Genomic DNA, 19,268 nt, shown 5'->3' with positions numbered 1-19,268 from the left:
CTCTCCAGAAGGATAGAAAAACTTTTGCTCCATTGTAGAAGATCCAAGAGCAATAGCGATAGATGCTTTTCTCATGGACTGGTCGGGCATAGATGCCTACGCTTTTCCCGTTCAAGAATTCTGGGGGAAAGTGTTAAGAAAGTTCCGTTCCTCGGAGGCGACGAAAACTGACTCCTACTAATCGCCCCCTATTATTGGCCCGCTTCGAGATTGGTTCACAGAGGTACTGGAATGGACGTGGACTTCCCCAGATCTCTTCCCATGAGGACAGATCTGCTCAAACAACCCCACTTCGAGAGATATCACGGAAACATCCACGCTCTCACTCCCTGACTGCCTTTCGACTATCGAAAGACTTGTCAGAGCGAGAGGCTTTTCGCGAAAAGCTGCAAGCGCAATTGCCAGAGCCCGCAGGTCCTCTACTCTGCGGGTCTATCAATCGAAGTGGGAAGTCTTCCGTAGATGGTGTAGGTCGAAGAAGCTGTCCTCTTCCGATACCTCTGTGACCGAAATTGCTGATTTCCTTATCTTCCTTAGAGAGGAATCACGTTTAGCTGTTTCTACCATAAAAGGTTATAGAAGTATGCTCTCGGCTGTATTTAGAAACAGGGGCCTTAACATAGAAGACAATAAGGATCTCCATGATTTGATAAGATCCTTTGGTACTACAAAGTCTAAATCCTTTATCACTCCAAGTCGGAACCTAGATGTGGTCCTCCAGTTTCTCTCTTCGAATACTTTCGAATACTTTCGAACCACCTGATAAGGCATCCTTTGGGACCTCTCGAGGGAAGTCATTTTTTTCTCTTGCCCTCGCGAGGCCAAGAGGGTCAGTGATACATGCTTAGGGACTCTCGAGGAAGTGCATTTTTCTCTTGACCCTCGCGACGGCCAAGAGTCAGTGAGATACATGCATTAGACTCTCTGGGTAGGTTTTAGAGGAGATTCTGCTGTTGTCTCTTTCCAACCTTTGTTTTTGGCCAAGAATGAGAATTCCTTCTAAGCCTTGGCCCAGAAGTTTTGAAATCAAGGGCCTCTCTCCCCTTGTGGGTAGAGAAACAGAACGGTCTCTCTGTCCGGTCAGAGCACTGAAGTTTTTATCTGAAGAGAAAGAGTCAACTTCAAGGTTGTAATCAGAGCCTATGGTGCGCGGTAAGGAAAAAAAAAACCCGGAAGAGGCAAATGTCGAAGAACGCATTAGCATTCTTCGTAAGAAATGTGATAACCGGAGGCTCACATGAAATGCCAAGAGGAAACATTTAAGCTGCTTAGGGTTAGAGCACACGAAGTCCGTGCAATTGCAAACTTCCCTAGCCTTTAATAGAAATATGTCAATGAAAGACATATTAGCAGCAACATATTGGAGATGCAATCGGTATTTGCCTCCCACTACTTAAAAGACGTCAGAGTGACTTATGAAAAGTGTTTTTCTCTTGGACCTTATGTATCAGCGGATACCGTGCTGGGACAGGGAGCTGGTACTGATCCTTAAATAATATTGTTTTTAACTAAAAGATTGTTTGGTTTTGAGTTTTTATGGTCGTTTGAAAGGATGTTGGGGGGATAAACTCCTTTCAATCGTAGTAACTAACCCCGGTATTAGGATCAGGTGATCGGGATCGGTGTTATGCTCCTTAATGATGCCATATGGCAAGGTGTTTTGTCATGTAAGTGGATAGGACCCCATTGACAAAGATCCTTTGGTTCTGTCGAGTAAGTGGATAAGACCCCATCGACAGACCATCAAGATTCTTAGCATGAGGTCACTACCTCGCTGAGGCTCTTGAGGCGATGTAAGCTCCCTAGGCAGTAGCCATGAAGTCTTTTCGCCGACACAGGTAGGAAACCAAGGTTTTTCTTATATTTTTTTGGTTACCTACAACGTTATGTTGTTTTTCCCTGTCTATTTCAGTAATTAGCTGTCTTCTACCCTCCGCCAAAGGTGCCAATCAGCTAAGTATATATCTGCCCAGGGAAGTTGAATGTATAAAAATGATATTGTCATGATACAATAAAGTTTATACATACTTACCTGGCAGATATATACTATTAAATGGCCCACCCAGCCTCCCCTCAGGAGACAGGTGGAAGAGCAAATCTGTTTTAGAAAATGGGATGGTTCCTAGTTCTGCCACCAAGCCTAGCAGCAGTGGCGGGTAGATCACCTGACCTACCTGTAGAGCGTGTGCCGCGAAATTCGAATTTCTGTCGGGGACGACGGAGTCTATAGCTAAGTATATATCTGCCAGGTAAGTATGTATAAAACTTTATTGTATCATGACAATATCATTTTTATGGACTGGGCTTTAGGAGCATTAGCCAAGAAGTCTCAAGACCCAGACTTCGTTAGCATGGAAGAGTTGGGTAGCGTGTTAACTTGCTTAGACAAGGCGGTTATGGATGGCTCCAATGAGGTTGCATCCCTTTTTGGATCCTTTTGTTATTTTGAAGAGAGGGCAGTGTTTTTAAAAAAAATAGCTCCTTCTTACGAAATCTGTTTCGCCTCTTAAGAGATCCTCCTTTTGTACGCGCCCCCTCTCTAGTCACCTCTTTCCTCAGGGAAATCGTGAAGGATATTTCGAGGACCTTATCAGAAAAGGCCACACAGGACCTGTTGGGCCCAGTCGGCTAAAAGGCTTAAACCTGCTGTTCAGGTAACGAAGAAGGAGAAAAGTTCCCTTCCAGCAGCCCTTTCGGGGAAGGTCCGCCCCTAGATACCTCTCTTAGAAGTAAAGACGATGAGAAGAGAGGAAGGTCTTCTCGAAGGCCGTTCGTCAGAACCAATGAGACTGCTGTCCTCCAGACAAAAGTGGGGTGCCAGGCTTCTAAACTTTACAAACTTGGGCACAGAAAGGTGCCGATGCCTGGTCCCTATCCATCCTAAAGAAAGGATACTTAATCCCCTTCAGGGAAAAACCTCCCTTGACTACAACTCCAAGGGAGTTGACAGCAAATTACAAGGACTCTGTCAAGAAACAAGCCCTTCTACATCTCGTTTGGGAGCAGATTTGCCTTTACAGGAAGCCAATAGAGGAAGTAAAAGATCCTCTCTTCTCAGGGGTTTTACAATCGCCTGTTCTTGGTTCCGAAAAGTTCAGGAGGTTGGAGGCCAGTTCTGTACGTGAGCGCCCTGAACGTGTTCGTAGCGAAGAGGAAGTTCACGATGGAGACGACATCCTCGGTTTTAGCAGCCCTTCGTCCAGGGGACTGGATGGTATCTCTGGACCTGCAGGATGCGTATTTCCATGTGCCAATACACCCTTCTTCCAGGAAATACCTCAGGTTTATGGCTCAAGGAAGAGTTTTTCAATTTCGGGCCCTATGCTTCGGACTCTCAACAGCCCCTCAAGTGTTCACAGGACTGATGAAAAATGTGGCGCACTGGCTTCATCTCGAAGGGATTCGAATATCCTTGTATCTAGACGATTGGCTGATACGAGCACAGTCGCGAGTCAGATGTCTGGAGGACTTAAATCTGACATTGAAGTTAACACAGTCCTTGGGACTGTTAGTAAACCTCGAGAAATCCCAGATGATTCCCCAGCAGAACATTGTTTATCTGGGGATTTGGATGGATTCTCGGGGTTTTCATGTATTTCCATCACAGGAAAGACAGAACTGCTGCTTGGAAAAAGTAGCAACCTTCTTAGAGAAAGAACAATGTTCCGCAAGGGAATGGATAGCTTCTTTGGGCTGGGGACCCTTTCCTCGTTGGAACAGTTCATTTCTCTAGGAAGGCTTCACCTAAGGCCTTTACAGTTCTACCTAAGAGAACATTGGGATCAGAGGTCCCAAAATCTGTCCGATTCCTTCCAGATTTCGAAGAAAATAAAGGAGGACCTTCTTTGGTGGATGAATCCGTGCAGGCTCAACGAAGGAGTATCCCTTCATGTTCCGAACCCTCGGCTAGTGTTATATTCCGACGCCTCAGATTCGGGGTGGGGAGCCACTCTAGGGACGAGAGAAAGTGTCAGGCACCTGGCGGGAGAAACAGGTGGTTTCCTGGGCAGCATCAAATTTAAAGGAATTGACAGCGATTCACCTGTCTCTCATACACTTCGAGGCTCAGATCTCAGGTTCATTCCTGCAGATCAATTCGGACAATACAACAGTCTTAGCTTACATCAGGAAGCAAGGAGGGACGCACTCGTTCTCCCTTTACGAAAAGGCAAAAGAATTACTGCTTTGGGCAAAAGAGAGAAAGATCACTCTCCTGGCAAGATTCATTCAAGGGGAGAAAAATGTAAGAGCCGACCTTCTGAGCAGGAAGGACCAAGTACTGCCTACAGAATGTTCCTTGCATCAAGAGGTATGCAACAGACTATGGAACCTCTGGGGGAGACCAAATATAGATCTATTTGCCACCCATTGGAACAACAGGCTGGAAAATTACTGCTCCCCGATCGCCGACCCAAGGGCGGTTGCTGTGGACGGCCTTCTCCTCGATTGGTCCGGAATAGACGGATATGCTTTTCCACCGTTCAAGATCGTATCAGAAGTGGTAAGAAAATTTGCAGCAGCAGAGGGAGCCAAACTGACCCTCATAGCCCCGTTCTGGCCAGCGCAAAACTGGTACACAGAGGTACTGGGATGGATAGTAGACTTTCCGAGATCTCTCCCAAACAGGAGCGATCTTCTCAAACAACCCCACTTCGACAGGTATCACAAAAACTTGCCCGCTCTCGTTCTGACTGCCTTCAGACTATCGAAGGACTTGTCAGAACGAGAGGTTTTTCTCGAGAAGTTGCGAAAGCTATCGCAAGAGCAAGGAGGCCATCTACTATTCGAGTCTACCAGTCGAAGTGGGATGTGTTTCGCAGATGGTGTAGAACTCAGAAAATATCCTCTTCCAGTACCTCTGTGACAGATATAGCTGATTTCCTCCTTTACTTTAAGAAGGAAAAAGGTAATCTAGGCAGTCGCTACGATTAAGGGCTATAAAAGTATGCTTTCGTCAGTCTTCAGGCATAGAGGCCTTAACATTTCAGAAGACAAAGATCTGCATGATCTGATTAGATCTTTCGAGATGTCGAAGACTAAAATCATTAGAGCACCAAGTTGGAACCTGGATGTGGTCCTAAAGTACTTGATGACCCCCAAATTTGAACCTCCACGTAAGGCTACGTTTAGAGATTTAACAAGGAAGTTGTTATTCCTGGTCGCGCTAGCCTCAGCAAAAAGGGTAAGCGAGCTACAAGCCTTAGAGCATAATGTTGGCTTCAGGAACGACTCTGCGTTTTGTTCCTTCAAACCACTGTTTCTGGCGAAGAATGAAAACCCTTCGAAACCTTGGCCTAGAACCTTCGAGTAAAAGGACTTTCGTCTCTAGTGGGAACAGAACAAGAAAGGGCTCTTTGCCCAGTTAGAAGCCTTAAGTTCTACTTAGAGAGGAAGAACAAACTGAAGGGGAATAAGGATAGTTTATGGTGCTCAGTTAGAGATCCCAAAAGACAGATCTCAAAAAATGCTCAGGCGTTCTTCATCAAAGATGTAATCAAGGAAGCCCATTTAGCGTGTAAAGAAGAACAACTGGACCTCCTTAGAGTTAAAGCTCACGAGGTAAGAGCAGTCGCTACCTTCTTTACTTCCATTCCACAAGAACTTGTCTCATACAGACTCTCGTAGAGTCCAACTTTTTGGAGATGCAATTCAGTCCTTTGCATCTCATTACTTGAGAGACATTCAAGTGACGTATGATAAATGCTTTACTCTAGGAGCTTACGTATCTGCGGATTCGTTGCTGGGACAGGGAACTGAACCCAATCCTTTTTAGTTTTATTATGTTAGGGTTTTTAATGGTTTTTGGTGCGTTTATTTGGTCGATTGAAAGAGGGTGCAGGAGTTGACCCCTTTCAAATCGGGATTGGTTGTTATGCTCCTTGTAGTGTCTTAGTTACCTAAAGCTCTATCATGTAAGAGGGTTAGCCCCCGTTGGTATGATACAGGTCAAGGTTCTGCCATGTAAGTGGGTCAGCCCCCATTGGTACGATCCAAGAAAAGGCTCTGCCATGTAAGCGGGTAAGCCCCCATTGGCATGATCCGAAAGGGTTATCAGTCACAGGTCTCATCCTCTCTGAAACTCTGGTGGCAAGCAGACTCATAGACAGTATCAATGAAGTCTTCTTCCATATCAGGTAGGAACCAAGGTTGTTTTTTAATATACCTACAATGTATGTTGTTTCCCCGTTTTTATATTCATAAATATTTATTTTGTAACTGTCTCTTGCCCTCCACCAAGGGTGTCAATCAGCTAAGTATATATCTGCCGGGGAAGTTGCATGTACAAAAATGATATTGTTAGTATACAATAAAGTTTTGTACATACTTACCCGGCAGATATATACGATTAATGGTGCCCAGCCCAGGGGGGGGGGCCTCCCCTCAGGAGACAGGTGGAAGAGAAAATCTGATTAGAAAACGGGAATGGTTCCTAGTCCCGCCACCCAGCAGCGGGAGTGGGCTGGTCACCTGACCTACCTGTCGCGTGTGCCGCGAGTTTTGAATTCTGTCGGGACGTCAGAGACTATAGCTAAGTATATATCTGCCGGGTAAGTATGTACAAAACTTTATTGTATACTAACAATATCATTTTATTACGTTTACGCTTCGTCGCCGATTGCAAACAACATACGATAATCTATGACAATTATCGTTTGTATGACTGCAGTGTTCAGAGAAGTTGATTACGTTATACCAAAACAATAATGAAGTTCGAATTGAAAATTTATGTTTTCCTAAATGTTATTACTACTGTAATTACACTACTACTGTTAACATTTCTAAAAGGTTAAGAATGACAAAGGTGCTGTGAAGTGTAACTCAATGTTTACATTTCTGCTGGCCGCTCAACTACAAGTTGATGTCAATGACATGGAATTATTCCATGAATAGGCTATATATTATGAAGATATGCCACTAATATATAAGGTGAGAGTGGTTTTATTACCTTTATTGTCAGTTAATATCATAATGTGAATCTGTTCATGCACTTGTTGGTTATCGGAACCGAACGAGTCTTAGCCTACCACCGACAAGCCCGGATGCTGTGATTCATACCAGCAATATAGAGACTGAGAAGTGGTCCAAGGAAAATCCCGTGATTAACTGAATCCGTGATTACTGATCCGTGACTAAGCGAGGCCCCACTGTATTACATAATCTTTTTGTTATGTTAGGGATTTTTTTTTTTTTTTTTTGGACCCAAAGAAATTTTAACTTCGCCTCTCTCATTTTTTAAACAATTGAAGCTTCATACTCCTAACTTTTTCTAATTTCATAGGGTTATTATATAAGCCAAATAAAGGAGAATTTTGCATAGCAATTTAACTACCAATAACTAATGTCTAATATGTTTGAGTCATAACTGACCCATTCTTCAGTTTTGGTCTAATTATCTGAAAATGTTGAACTTATGTTTAATTTTGTTATCTCTAGTAGTTGATCAATTGTCAATTATTACATTTTCTTTAGCAAATAGATTCACCGAAAATATTTTCATTCTTTTGTTTATACGGTGAAAGGATTGCAGATAAGGTGCAGAAATGTACATATTTGAATTTCTATCTGCTATGGATAAGTAAGACCTCTTGGTGTATGTCATGTTATCTTTGATTTATAAAGTTTTGTAGACTAAGAAGGCTATCAGATGGATCATTTGGACTTAGTGACACAAATTTTTTTATATTCCAGGATTCCAACTTCTTTTCCAGTAATTGCCTTTTATTGTAAAGAGAATGTATAAGAAAGTCATTTTGGTACCTTTAGAGAGTGATCATCTTTCAGTGGAAGGTCAAGCAGTGACACTGAATATGAAAATGGAGAGCAAACCTCTTCAAGTGACAATTTCATTGGAAGAAGTGCAAAAAGTGTTATTGATTAAAATCTTGGTATCATGCACTATGCAGCATCAGAATTTCAGATGTCGCTTCAGCATTACTTTATATATTTCCCCAAATTATTCAATATTTTGGATATGACTACCAAAGAATGAATAGAGTGCTACAAAAGGAAATATTATTGGTTTTTTGTCGTTTTCACCATACACTTCCGTTTGCACATTAGTCAAAAGAAATACGTACTCTTTTGACTTTTCTGGGGCAGTATGAAATAATGATGTTACCTTCATGGTACCCTACAAGGGTAGAATATCTGGTTCTTCGTTTAGGATTGCAGAACTGTTTGAGGACTTCCTGACAATTTTTCCTCATAGTCCCAAGAACAGTCTCATCGCATGCTTTCAGTTATTTGGCTAATCTTAAGCTACAAATGAAATTATTATAAATTATGTTATCTAGACAAGCTAGTTGTAACTTATAGGTACGTATAGGCATCAAACAAGGAGATGATGGCCAGTGGCATTATTTAATAACATAGTTGATATTTCAGCTCACAATGCCTCTGTACTTAGATGTTAGTGCAGCCTAATTGGAATGAAAATGCTGACTTTAAAATAGGAATTTTTCTTCATTAACCCTTAATCACCGAAGCGGTAAAAATAAAAAACTCCCCCGAATGCCGGAGCCGGTTTTGAGTGAGCGCGGAAGCGGAAAAAATAATTTTTTCAAAAATTCACAGCGCGCTTAGTTTTGAAGATTAAAAGTTCATTTTTGGCTCCTTTTTTTGTCATTGCCTGAAGTTTAGTATGTAATCATCAGAAATGAAAAATAATATCATTATCATATGTAAATAATGCGATATATGGTAGCAATAAAAATAAAATTCATACATAATTGTATTAAAATCACGCTATGCAAAAAACGGTAAAAGCTAACGAGTTTCTTTTTTTTTTCGTTGTATTGTACACTAAATTGCAATCATTTTGATATATAATACATTGTAAAACAATAAAAGCAACACCGGAAAAATATTATCACAAAATGATGTACGAATTCGTAATGCGCGGACGTAAAAAAATGTTTTTTTCAAAAATTCACCGTAAATCTAAATATTGTTCTAGAGACTTCCAATTTATTTCAAAATGAATACAAATGATTGAATATTACGATACTGTAAGAGTTTTAGCTTACAATTGCGTTTTTCGACCATTTCGGTAGAGTCAAAGTTGACCGAACGTGGTTTTTTTTCTATTTATCATGATTTATATGCAAATATTTCGAAAATGAGAAAAGCTACAACCTTCAAATATTTTTCCTTTTATTTTACATGAAATTGTGCACATTTTCATATATAAAACTCTATGAAATGCCTAATATGAAACGGAGCAAATTTTCCGAGAATTCGATGTACGCAATTCGGAGATTTATGGCGGAGAATCCGCGTGCGGAGGGAAGGAAAGTTTTTTTTCATAAATTCACCATAAATCGAAATATTGTGCTAGAGACTTCCAATTTTTGCAAAATGAAGGTAAATGATTGAATATTACTAAAATATAAGAGTTTTAGCTTACAATTGCGTTTTTCGACCATTTCGGTAGAGTCAAAGTTGACCGAACGTGGTTTTTTTTTCTATTTATCGTGATTTATATGCAAATATTTCGAAAATGAGAAAAGCTACAATCTTCAATTATTTTTCGTTGTTTTCTACATGAAATTGCACACATTTTCATATATAAAACTTTATGTAAAGGCTAATTTAAAATGGTGCAAACATTACCACAATCGCACGTATGATTTTTTCGGAAGTTACCGCGCGGACGTAAGGAAAATGTTATTTTTTTCATAAATTCACCATAAATCGAAATATTGTGCTAGAGACTTCCAATTTGTTACAAAATGAAGGTAAATGATTGAATATTACTAAAATATAAGAGTTTTAGCTTACAATTGCGTTTTTCGACCATTTCGGTAGAGTCAAAATTGACCGAAGGTTGAAAATTTGTCACTTATCATTTTTTATATGAAAATATTTCAAAACTGATAAAAGCTACAACCATGGGTTGTTTTTAGTTGTATTGTGCATAAAATTGCGCACATTTCCATATATAAAACTTTATGTAACGGCTAATTTTAAAATGGTGCAAACATTACCACAATCGCATGATTTTTTTCGGAAGAGTTACCGCGCGGACGTAAGGAAAAAGTTTTTTCATAAATTCACCATAAATCGAAATATTGTGCTAGAGACTTCTAATTTGTTGCAAAATTAAGGTAAATAGTTGAATATTACTACAATATAAGCGTTTTAGCTTACAATTGCGTTTTTCGACCATTTCGGTAGAGTCAAAGTTGACCAAAGGTTGAAATTTTGGCACTTATCGTTATTTATATGAAAATATTTCAAAACTGATAAAAGTTACAATCATGAGTATTTTTTGTTGTATTTTAAATGAAATTGCGCACATTTTCATATATAATACTTCATGTAACGGATAATTTAAAATGGTGCAAAAATTATGTCAAAGTGACAAAATAATTTTTGAGATGTGTCACTGATACTTTTTAGTGCGATAAGAAAGAAATTCGCGCTTGCGCGCCTGCGTAACGATTGTAAACAAAACAACGCCTTGATCCGTTAACTCCCAGCATCCCCCAAGGTGCGTGATTCAAAAGTTTTTGGCTGGTAGGCCTATAAGTATTTTTCCGCGAATTTAAAAAAAAACTTTTTTGAGCCGACGTATGGTACGTCCATTCGGAAATCGGGGGAGATTTTGACTCGACGTTTAATACGTCCATTCGGCGTTTAAGGGTTAACTTGGACTGGTTCTGGTGCAGCCATCAAGAGTTGCTTTGCCAAGAATGCCAAATGCTCAGTGAGTTACTGAAATAACAAGACCCACAATGAATTCGAATCATTTACAATTGCAAGGAAGAATTGCAAAATGACGTCCTGTGCAAAAGTTACAACAAGGTGTCAAACTTGTTTTGTCTACCAAAAACCAACATACAAGCAGCATGGAGAGTCCATATTTACATGCAATAGTTGCAATTAAAAAGTAAATTGTATATACGTAATAAGGTGGGTGGTTGGGAAGGTCAGGTGTGGGATCTAAATGACACTCACTTCCTTGCAGTAGACCCTGGGCATACAAAGTACTACATAATCATTAAAGTACTTTCTATTATGCAATGTATAATTTTTGACCCGAACATTATAGATGTCGCAAAAATTTACCGACTTACAGGTTAAGCAGTTAGCAATTGACATTCAAGGTTATCTTTTGAATCTGAGTTTGCTACCTTGTCTTGTAGTTAGATTTGCCTCCTTGTATGATCTTGAGTTCTTTAAATCCTTTTTAGGGTAAGCCTTCATAAAGAGATTCTCACTGAAGATAATCTTCTGCTTGGCTTGTTGCTTCCAAAATTGAATCTTTAGCAGGTTTCCACTTGAAATTACTTGCATAAGATTTCATTTAGCAGAATTATCCATTGCTGCAGATACAGTGAAAACTGGTGCACATGGTAAGGAGAGTGGTGTTAGAATGCCTTTCTAAGTGATTCTTAGCAGGGTTTGAAGGCTGGAATAAGGGCATCCCATTGCTTAGGAAGGATAATGCAGCTTCATCTCAGAGGGTCAAGATCCTGTAAACCTGGTTATCGTCCTGGTTAATGTGCTATGCAAATATTGTTCAGCTTCGGTTTAAAGATATGATCACCAGGGCCTGCAAGTCAGTCTAGAGTGAAACTTTTGCCCTTGCCAAGGTCCCTGGACATCAGTTTAGTCAATAGGCTTTTAGCAGATGGAACAATGAACTTCTCTTTACTGGAGAGGCCTTGCCTTCTTTCAATGTCTTCACTTTTTTAATACCTAGGTAATTAGGTTTGCTGGCTGCCTCTGACTAAAGGTAAAATAGCTTTCACTAAGGTAAGATCTTGAATTTCAGATATTCATTACATGCATTGTGTTTGTCAACAATAATAAACAAAATAATTTGCATTGTACACAATAGATTTTATGAAGAAGATTAATCCTTTAGGAAAATTATCTCAGATTAAGAGTAACATCTGGAATGAATTTTAACAACATTTTTGTCATTCATATATTCAAGCTGAAATGTTTTGAGTAATTTGTTTTTTATATATTTCATAGCCGTTTTTTTCTACCTGAAATTTGGTCTTTATGTCCAAATAGGAATGTTATTTGGATGCTATTTCTGTTTTCCCAAATGTGTTTTTCATCTTAACTATTCTACTGTGGTCTTTCTCTATACATTTCCAACTTCTCTAATTATGATGTGCCCCAGTTTTCACTTAACAAATCCTGTTGGGAACCCTGTGATTAATATAATGATGTATTTAATGAGAAGTTGTCATCTGTTATGTGATAAAAAAATTAATTAAGAAGTGAAAATTTGAATACAGTAGTGTATGAATATACTTCTTATTTGCAGACATGGTTTAATTTTCTCATTTGTTTTTCAGAGGTTGCTCAAAATTACAAAGAAGAGGGAATACTCCAGTTCAAGTATAAAAAATATAGATTAGCAGTTGCTAATTTTTCCGAGGGTCTGAAGCAGAAGTGTCCTGATAACGAACTTAATGCTCAGCTTTACAATAACAGAGCTGCAGCGCATTGGCATTTAGGTAATGTTATTTGTTCCTACACGATATACAAACCCTTGGTCCTTTATGTGAGGAATTACTTTCAGTGTAGGGTGGAATAAAGCTATTAAATTCTTGAACAAGGTTGTTGGGCAGTAACTACCACCCGCCCGTATGTAAACACTCCACTTTGCTTCCGGCTGTCTTCCAGTGAAGACGTATGTTTGTGAGCTCTTGCTGACTAGCCATTAATTATGATTTTCCTGGTGGCTATTTAATTTGTTATTTTGAATGACTATGTATATATTGTGTTTGATGTTAGTAATTAATTGAATAATAATTAATAGGCATACCCACTTTTTGTGATAGCCTTGCTAGCCGCCTTTCTGCTTGTGTTAAGGGTCGATGGCAAGGGTGTGCCAACGCCCTAATTTCATATTTTTGCCCTTTAACGTTATGACGAGATGTGTATTCATCTAAAATTTACCCTTACGCTTTGGAGACTATCCTAGGATAATCTTGGAATTGTACCTGTGACTTGTAGCTTGCTGAGATATTGGTCCTCAAGTGTGCGCACTGTTCCCCCGCTGGAAATCACATTCATTTGCCACTGCCATCCTGGAATTTCGTCACTGGACAAAGCCTTCGCCGCTGCCCTGTGATTATTAACTCTATTCCTGCTGATAAATGTACCTCATCCTGTAGAAGAAGTCTTGCAGAATTTGGAGAAGTCGAAGAGGAAGAGAGCTCATCAAATGTCATCATCTTCCTCTTCGGAATCATCATATTTTTCATCAACCTCCACCCCTTTAACTTATAAGGCTCATTGCCGAAGAAGGAGAAGTCTCCCCCCTAAGAAATCTTAGTCATGGGACTGCTAAGGGTCTGCCTCTTCGAACTGAGGAGGCAGTTGGGTCTTACGCTGGCTCGCCTGTTCATTCAGGAACAGGAACCGTCACGCTGTCCCCGGGGCCTAGCGTGTCAGGAGCCGTAGAAGCGCAAACTTAGGTTTGCACTTATGCTGCTAGTCCTAGAGGTTCTGCCCCTAAGACTAGTTCCATGTCGGGTGTTCGTTCGCGAGTTTCCCCGAGTGCACATAAATCTAGAGATTCGCGCGCATCCAGAGTCGTTGACGCTGAGTCTGCTCACTGTCGCGACTCAGGCACGGAGTGGAAGAAAGGAGCGAGTCGCTCAGGTGACTCATGCCTTGCCTGTGATCGCTCTCGCTGTGATTGCTCAGTTCCCAGAGTTGACGTGATGGTCTTGTTGGACCGTGCGTGCAATGAGACCAGTAGGGGGTCCCCCATTCGGTCCCCTTGAAAGGTTTTGGCCTCAACAAGGACTTGGACGCATTGAAGGACAGTTAAGTATATCTTAGTTTTACCAGACCACTGAGCTGATAAACAGCTCTCCTAGGGCTGGCCCAAAGGATTAGATATTTTTACGTGGCTAGGAACCAATTGGTCACCTAGCAACGGGACTTACAGCTTATTGTGGGATCCGAACCACACTTATTCGAGAAATGAATTTCTATCACCAGAAATAAATTCTTCTGATTCCGCTTTGCCCGAGCCAGGATTCGAACTTCGGACCACCGGATCGAAGGACAGTACTGACCCCCTCTAGTCAGGTGCACACTCAACCCCACCCAGAAGACATCACGTCTGCGTGACCGACCGGTCTCGGTGGCGGTGAACATTTCGCATGGCCTGCGAGTTTTGTAACCCTCTTAGGGAAAACATTTCTCCAAACGATAATGCTTTCCTAGACCCATGTCGTGGCCATCACCGCAGGTTGATGGCTGCTCATGACTCCTTTCTCCTGCTAGTTCTTCTAGCAAGGCGAGCAAGGGCGTCCAGTCTTCCTTACCTATTTCCTGTACTTTCTATGGCTATGCCGGGAGGGGTGAGGTGAATAGGAGGGATCCTGCAGAGTGCTCTCTGTAGGATTCAGTGTCGGAGGACTACATTCCTGGAGGGATCTTAGGGTCCTACTGGACGTACGACCACGTCAAATCTGAAGACTGTGTCTCCCTGGCTTTTTCTGTCCATTGGACGGATTTCAATTCACAGTCCCTTATGGGTTCTTGTGTTTTGGGAGCCTTGAGTGTATATTCTGTTGAATTGTACTCATATCCCAGTCTTAAATACTTGCATTTAGGACTGGTTTTTATGCCCGTTCCTCCACAATTTCTATGGGAGTCAAGGAGGGCCCCCACCCCGATGACTGTTCGATGAAATTTGGAGGTCTCACTAAGTGCTTAAATTCTTGGGAATTTCTAGGACTCTCTGAGTGTTTTGGTCTTCTACGATCTGCAAACACTCGGGCAAAAGGAGAATTCCTGATAATTGTTACTACAGTACCCGGGAATCTCGCTGAATGCTCGAATTACCTGGAATTTCTGGTATTCTGAGAGTGGTATGGTTTTCTATAATTTCCAAACACTCTGGCAAGACAGACGTCCCCGGCAACTGTTATTACGGAAAAAGTGTGTCTTGCTAAGTTATTAAATTCCTTGGAATTTCTGGTGTTTACAGAGTGATTTAGTTTTCTGTGATTTTCAAACACTTGGGCAACGGGCATTCCCCATAAATATTACAATAATTGGATCCTTTGGTTTCGCTGGCGCTTGCCAAGTGCTCAGTTTCATCATATTATCAAGTACCAGGGTGAGACAAGGCTCACCCGATTGTCTTACAAGAGTTGGGTTTTCTCGCCAAGCGTGGGGATTCTTACGAATTGTAACGTTCACCGAGTGCTTACTATTATGAGTGCTTGGATAGTAAGACGAGCCTTTACCACTACAGATGAGTTTACTCCTCAGTATGGTTTGGAGTTATGCAGAGCTTGGAACTGCATGCAAAACCTTAGGTGAATGGTCAAGTAGCATCCTCGTGTATTGGGCCTTAGGGTCCGAACACGTAGGACAGCAGTCACAGAATCCCTCTTTATTCTTCTTCTCTGAGCTTCGGCCTCGAAGGAGAACAGTTAATTAGGAAGAAGTGATAGTTCTTTGTTGACGACTACCACTCCTAATTATGTAGTGTGATCTGCTCGGCTCACTTAACTCGGCTTGACCAGACAGCTCTGCCGAAGTGAGTGCGCTGCTGTAACGAATGAACTGTCTGCTCTTGATGGGTGTGGTTCCTTGCCATGACATAGCACCCTCCCTTCCCATGTTGCAGCGAGTTTTCACGGGGTCATTGTCTTTTGTCTTTGTCATCTGACGCCTCCTAACCTCCCTCTTCAAAAGGTTCCACGTTCTATGAAGAGGAAGGTATTCTCCGCCCCTTAAGACTCCCCATAGGGGGGTAGTGCAGTCAGTGCACCTTATTCGGTGCAATGTAGGCATTACTTAAGATTCTTTGCAGTGTCCTTTTGGCCCCTAGCTGCAACTACTTTCATTCCTTTAACTGTACCTCCGTTCATATTCACTTTCTTCCATCTTACTGTCCAACCTCCCCTAACAATTGTTTCATAGTGCAACTGCAAGGTTTTCCTCTTGTAACACCTTTCAAACCTTTTACTGTCAATTTATGTTTCAGCGCTGAATTGCCTTAGTTTCCCCAGTGCTTGATAGAATGCCAAAAATCTATATAAATCAAACCTTAAGAAATCTCGCCTCAAGACTTCTAAAGGTCTGCATCCTTTCCCTGGGGAGGAAGCAAATGGCTGTCTCTCCGGCTCACCTGCTTCTTCTGGAGCGGGAACCTGGACGCTATCCCCAAAATATAGTGTCTCAAGAGCCCCAGAAGTTCAAACCCAGGTTCTTTCTCCTGTCTGGTTCCTAGGGTGCTGCTTATAGAACTGGGACTGCGTTGGCTATACTCGTGTGTGGGTCTTCCAAGTGTACATCCAGAGTAAGTGATAGGTAGTCTTCTCTCCATCATGATAGTGGCGCAGGGCGAGAGAAGGGACCAAGCCACGTTGGTGGCTCAGACCCACCTGTGAAAGCCAGGAATGGCTATTCTTCAGGTGCTAAGATCAATGTTGCTGTTTCTTGGGACAAGGCATTTGAAGGAGATAGGAGGAGGTCCTTTGTGTAGTCCTCTTTGTGAGGTTCAATCACGGAAAAGATAGATGCGTAGCAAGAAGTGGCAAGTTCTTGCCAGCTTTTACTGCATTAAACTCCAGTCAACTTTCGCTCGTGTTCGTGCGAACAAAATGGTTGTAGGAAATGAATGCTTCCTTTAACAGAGTGAGAACATCGCAAGTTCAGAGAAGAGCAGGGAAGAACAGTCAATCCTCGTCTCTGTTTTCCCCCTGTACTTCCTGGCTGTACTGGAATGAACAAGGAAATAAGAGGAATTCTATGGAGTCTACTCCTCAGAGTTCAAACCCGAGAGACTTATGTTTTTGGTTCGATCTTAGGATCTTACCGAACATACGTCAATCTGCTGAGAATGGATAGCACCAAGAGGTTTGAAGGTCTCTCCAGTGCTGCTGTTTTGGGAACAACCAGTTCGGCTTGAACTAGTCATCTTCGGTATCCTGTTATCACTGTAGAAGTCTCCCTTCGGGACAACTTCACCTTTGCTCCTCTTTTCATTAGAGAATGAAGGTGGTGCTTCCAGTCCTTATTCTTGTTCCTTGAATGAAGGAGAATTAGGCTGGAGTGCAGTTTACAGGAACCTACAAATAGGCTAGTATATTTCTCTCGCCACATGCTACTGTTATCAGTTGCATTGTCCGAGTAACAGGTGCACATCTGTAAGTTAATTCTTCTGGTATGTGACAGAGATAAATACAGTGGACCCCCGTATTTGCGTTCTCTGGATTCGCGAACTCGCGCATTCGTGGATTTCTCTCTGGAAAATGTCCTCCCTTTATTTGGGGAAAATTCGCCTGTTCGTGGTGATTTCCTATGAGAAATATCCACAAATTCATGTTTTTTTATCAATTTCATCATAAAATGCACTTTTTGTGATAAAACTTCAAAAAACCAGGTATAAGAATTTTTAGTAGGTTTTTCTTGAGTTTTAACTAACAAAATAGGTTTTAAGCATTTTTATACGGGTCCCAACTAACTATTCCCGGGCAGGTCTGGTACGCGTCCCCTGTGAATACGGGGTGACCACTGTATTACCTTCTCTTAATTAACCTGAAACTTGGGACAGCCTTTTGGGCCTCCCAAGAGTTACAGGTTTTGATTTTGAGATAACTGGTGGTATTGTTTCCCAACAACACCACAACATTTGAATCGTCACTGAACAAGTGGGTTTCTTCCCTCCCATTTCAGTTAAAATGCAGATGCTCGAGTATTTTTTTTTTTTTTTTTTACGCTCGATGGTTCTAGCCAAACGCATTCTATCATGAAATGCACTACAAGGCAGCTCAGTATAAGTAGTCAAGCGATTGGTATACAGCTCTGCCTCAGTACTGCTCACTTTCCGAGATTCTTCTCGGTTTGGTATTGTTTCTCCTGTCGAGAAACAATACCAAAGTATAACAGAAGTCTGTAGCCTAGTCTTCTTTTCCATCAATCCTGCCCCATTATTCTTTGTTCACCCCAAATTGTAAATGAATAACGGAAGACTTTGCCTGTTCCCCGCCTGACTAGCGCTGCTTTCAAAGTAAGTAGAAACTTCCTTCCTGATCCAGCCCACTAGAAGCAGTTCTTCAGGCAGTACAATCCCTGTGTTTTCATTACTGAAAGACTCCGCCTTTGTTGTAAGCTCTGCCTTTCTCGCTGAACAGCAATGAAATAGCTGAATAACCTTTTGAGTCCTCTGTAAAACAACAGGGATTAGAGCCATCTTCACTGGTTTGTGTCATCGACGGGACTTTTTCTGTGATCAGAATTGTGAGAGTTTACTTCTCTAGACACAACTGTGAAGACGTAGGTCCACATTCACCTTAGTCATTCACTAAGTAATATAGTATTGTTTCTCCTTGGTTGAGATTCAACTACTGATGAGAAACTTCTGTCTTGCCATCACAGGGACCTAGGTCTCTAGAAGGCTCTTGACTCTAGTCTAATGTGCACATGCCTCATGAGAATCATCATCTCTTCTCTATACATCATTGGTGAACAAGATAGACGATTTGTATGGTTGTTCTCAGTATCACCCTTCAAAAGGTGGGTGTCATGTTGTGACTACATCTCGGATGCGCAGCATTGCAATCAATCGGTATTTGTTGACGTTACCGAGTCCTTTGTGATCTGCGCGGTGGACTTTGTATTGGTTGATCCAGATCAGTCATTACTTTGTTTCATTGGTGTGTTGCTGTACATATGAAGGATCAACACCCTTGAGTGTCAATGCCTTTATCCACTGCAGACTGGCAATGCAGAAGTGTCCAATGACACGTCTTTCTCCAAGTCTTATGAGATCGTGAGAGACTTCTCTACAGTTGGATATGCCCAGTGGCTGGGTATATTTCATCACTCAGAAGAGTATGCCAGACTGGAAGGTAGATGAGGTCGCATTGCGACCATATTTATATCTTTCTTCCTTTGGGTCTGCCCACAGATCCTTGGAACCTCTTTTCCTTAGAGAGGTGGTGGATGCTCACAGGTTGTGTTTACTTATCCGGCTCCTTCAAGAAGACAAGTTGCATCTTGCCTATGGTGTGCAGTTCTACTCCTCTTCCTTCAGGTTGGGGATAGGACTCAAATGTACACTGGCTGGTCGGGCAATTGATGAAGTAAGCTTGACATCAAGCTTCCATTCTATTTTTCTTATCAGAATTATAGAAGCAGTCCTGCTCCTTCCTCTGGCAAAGGGAGGAAGGAGACTGGCAATAATGCAAACCCATCCCAGAACTTTGCATTAATGCCTCCGACTCTAAATATTCTTCACAACCCTTTTTCGGACGAGTTATGATTCC

The 19,268-nt window shown here is 41.5% G+C and overlaps 1 protein-coding gene across 3 annotated transcripts in view; it reads left to right on the top strand.

Annotated features, from left to right (window-relative positions):
• The window catches only part of LOC135226540 (tetratricopeptide repeat protein 4-like), a 119,819-nt gene that overhangs the window by 82,940 nt on the left and 17,611 nt on the right, over positions 1-19,268 (top strand). For all 3 annotated transcript variants that reach the window (XR_010317244.1, XR_010317248.1, XM_064266205.1), the window contains exon 4: positions 12,318-12,479. Coding sequence is in view for 1 of the 3 variants with exons in the window: in XM_064266205.1 (XP_064122275.1) it covers positions 12,318-12,479 (162 nt within the window). In the remaining 2 variants the exon portion in view is untranslated. The remainder of the gene's footprint in view (positions 1-12,317; positions 12,480-19,268) is intronic.

Source organism: Macrobrachium nipponense, chromosome 20 (assembly GCF_015104395.2).
Source record: "Macrobrachium nipponense isolate FS-2020 chromosome 20, ASM1510439v2, whole genome shotgun sequence".
Lineage (NCBI taxonomy): Eukaryota > Metazoa > Arthropoda > Malacostraca > Decapoda > Palaemonidae > Macrobrachium > Macrobrachium nipponense.
This window is presented reverse-complemented; position numbering and strand designations above follow the sequence as displayed.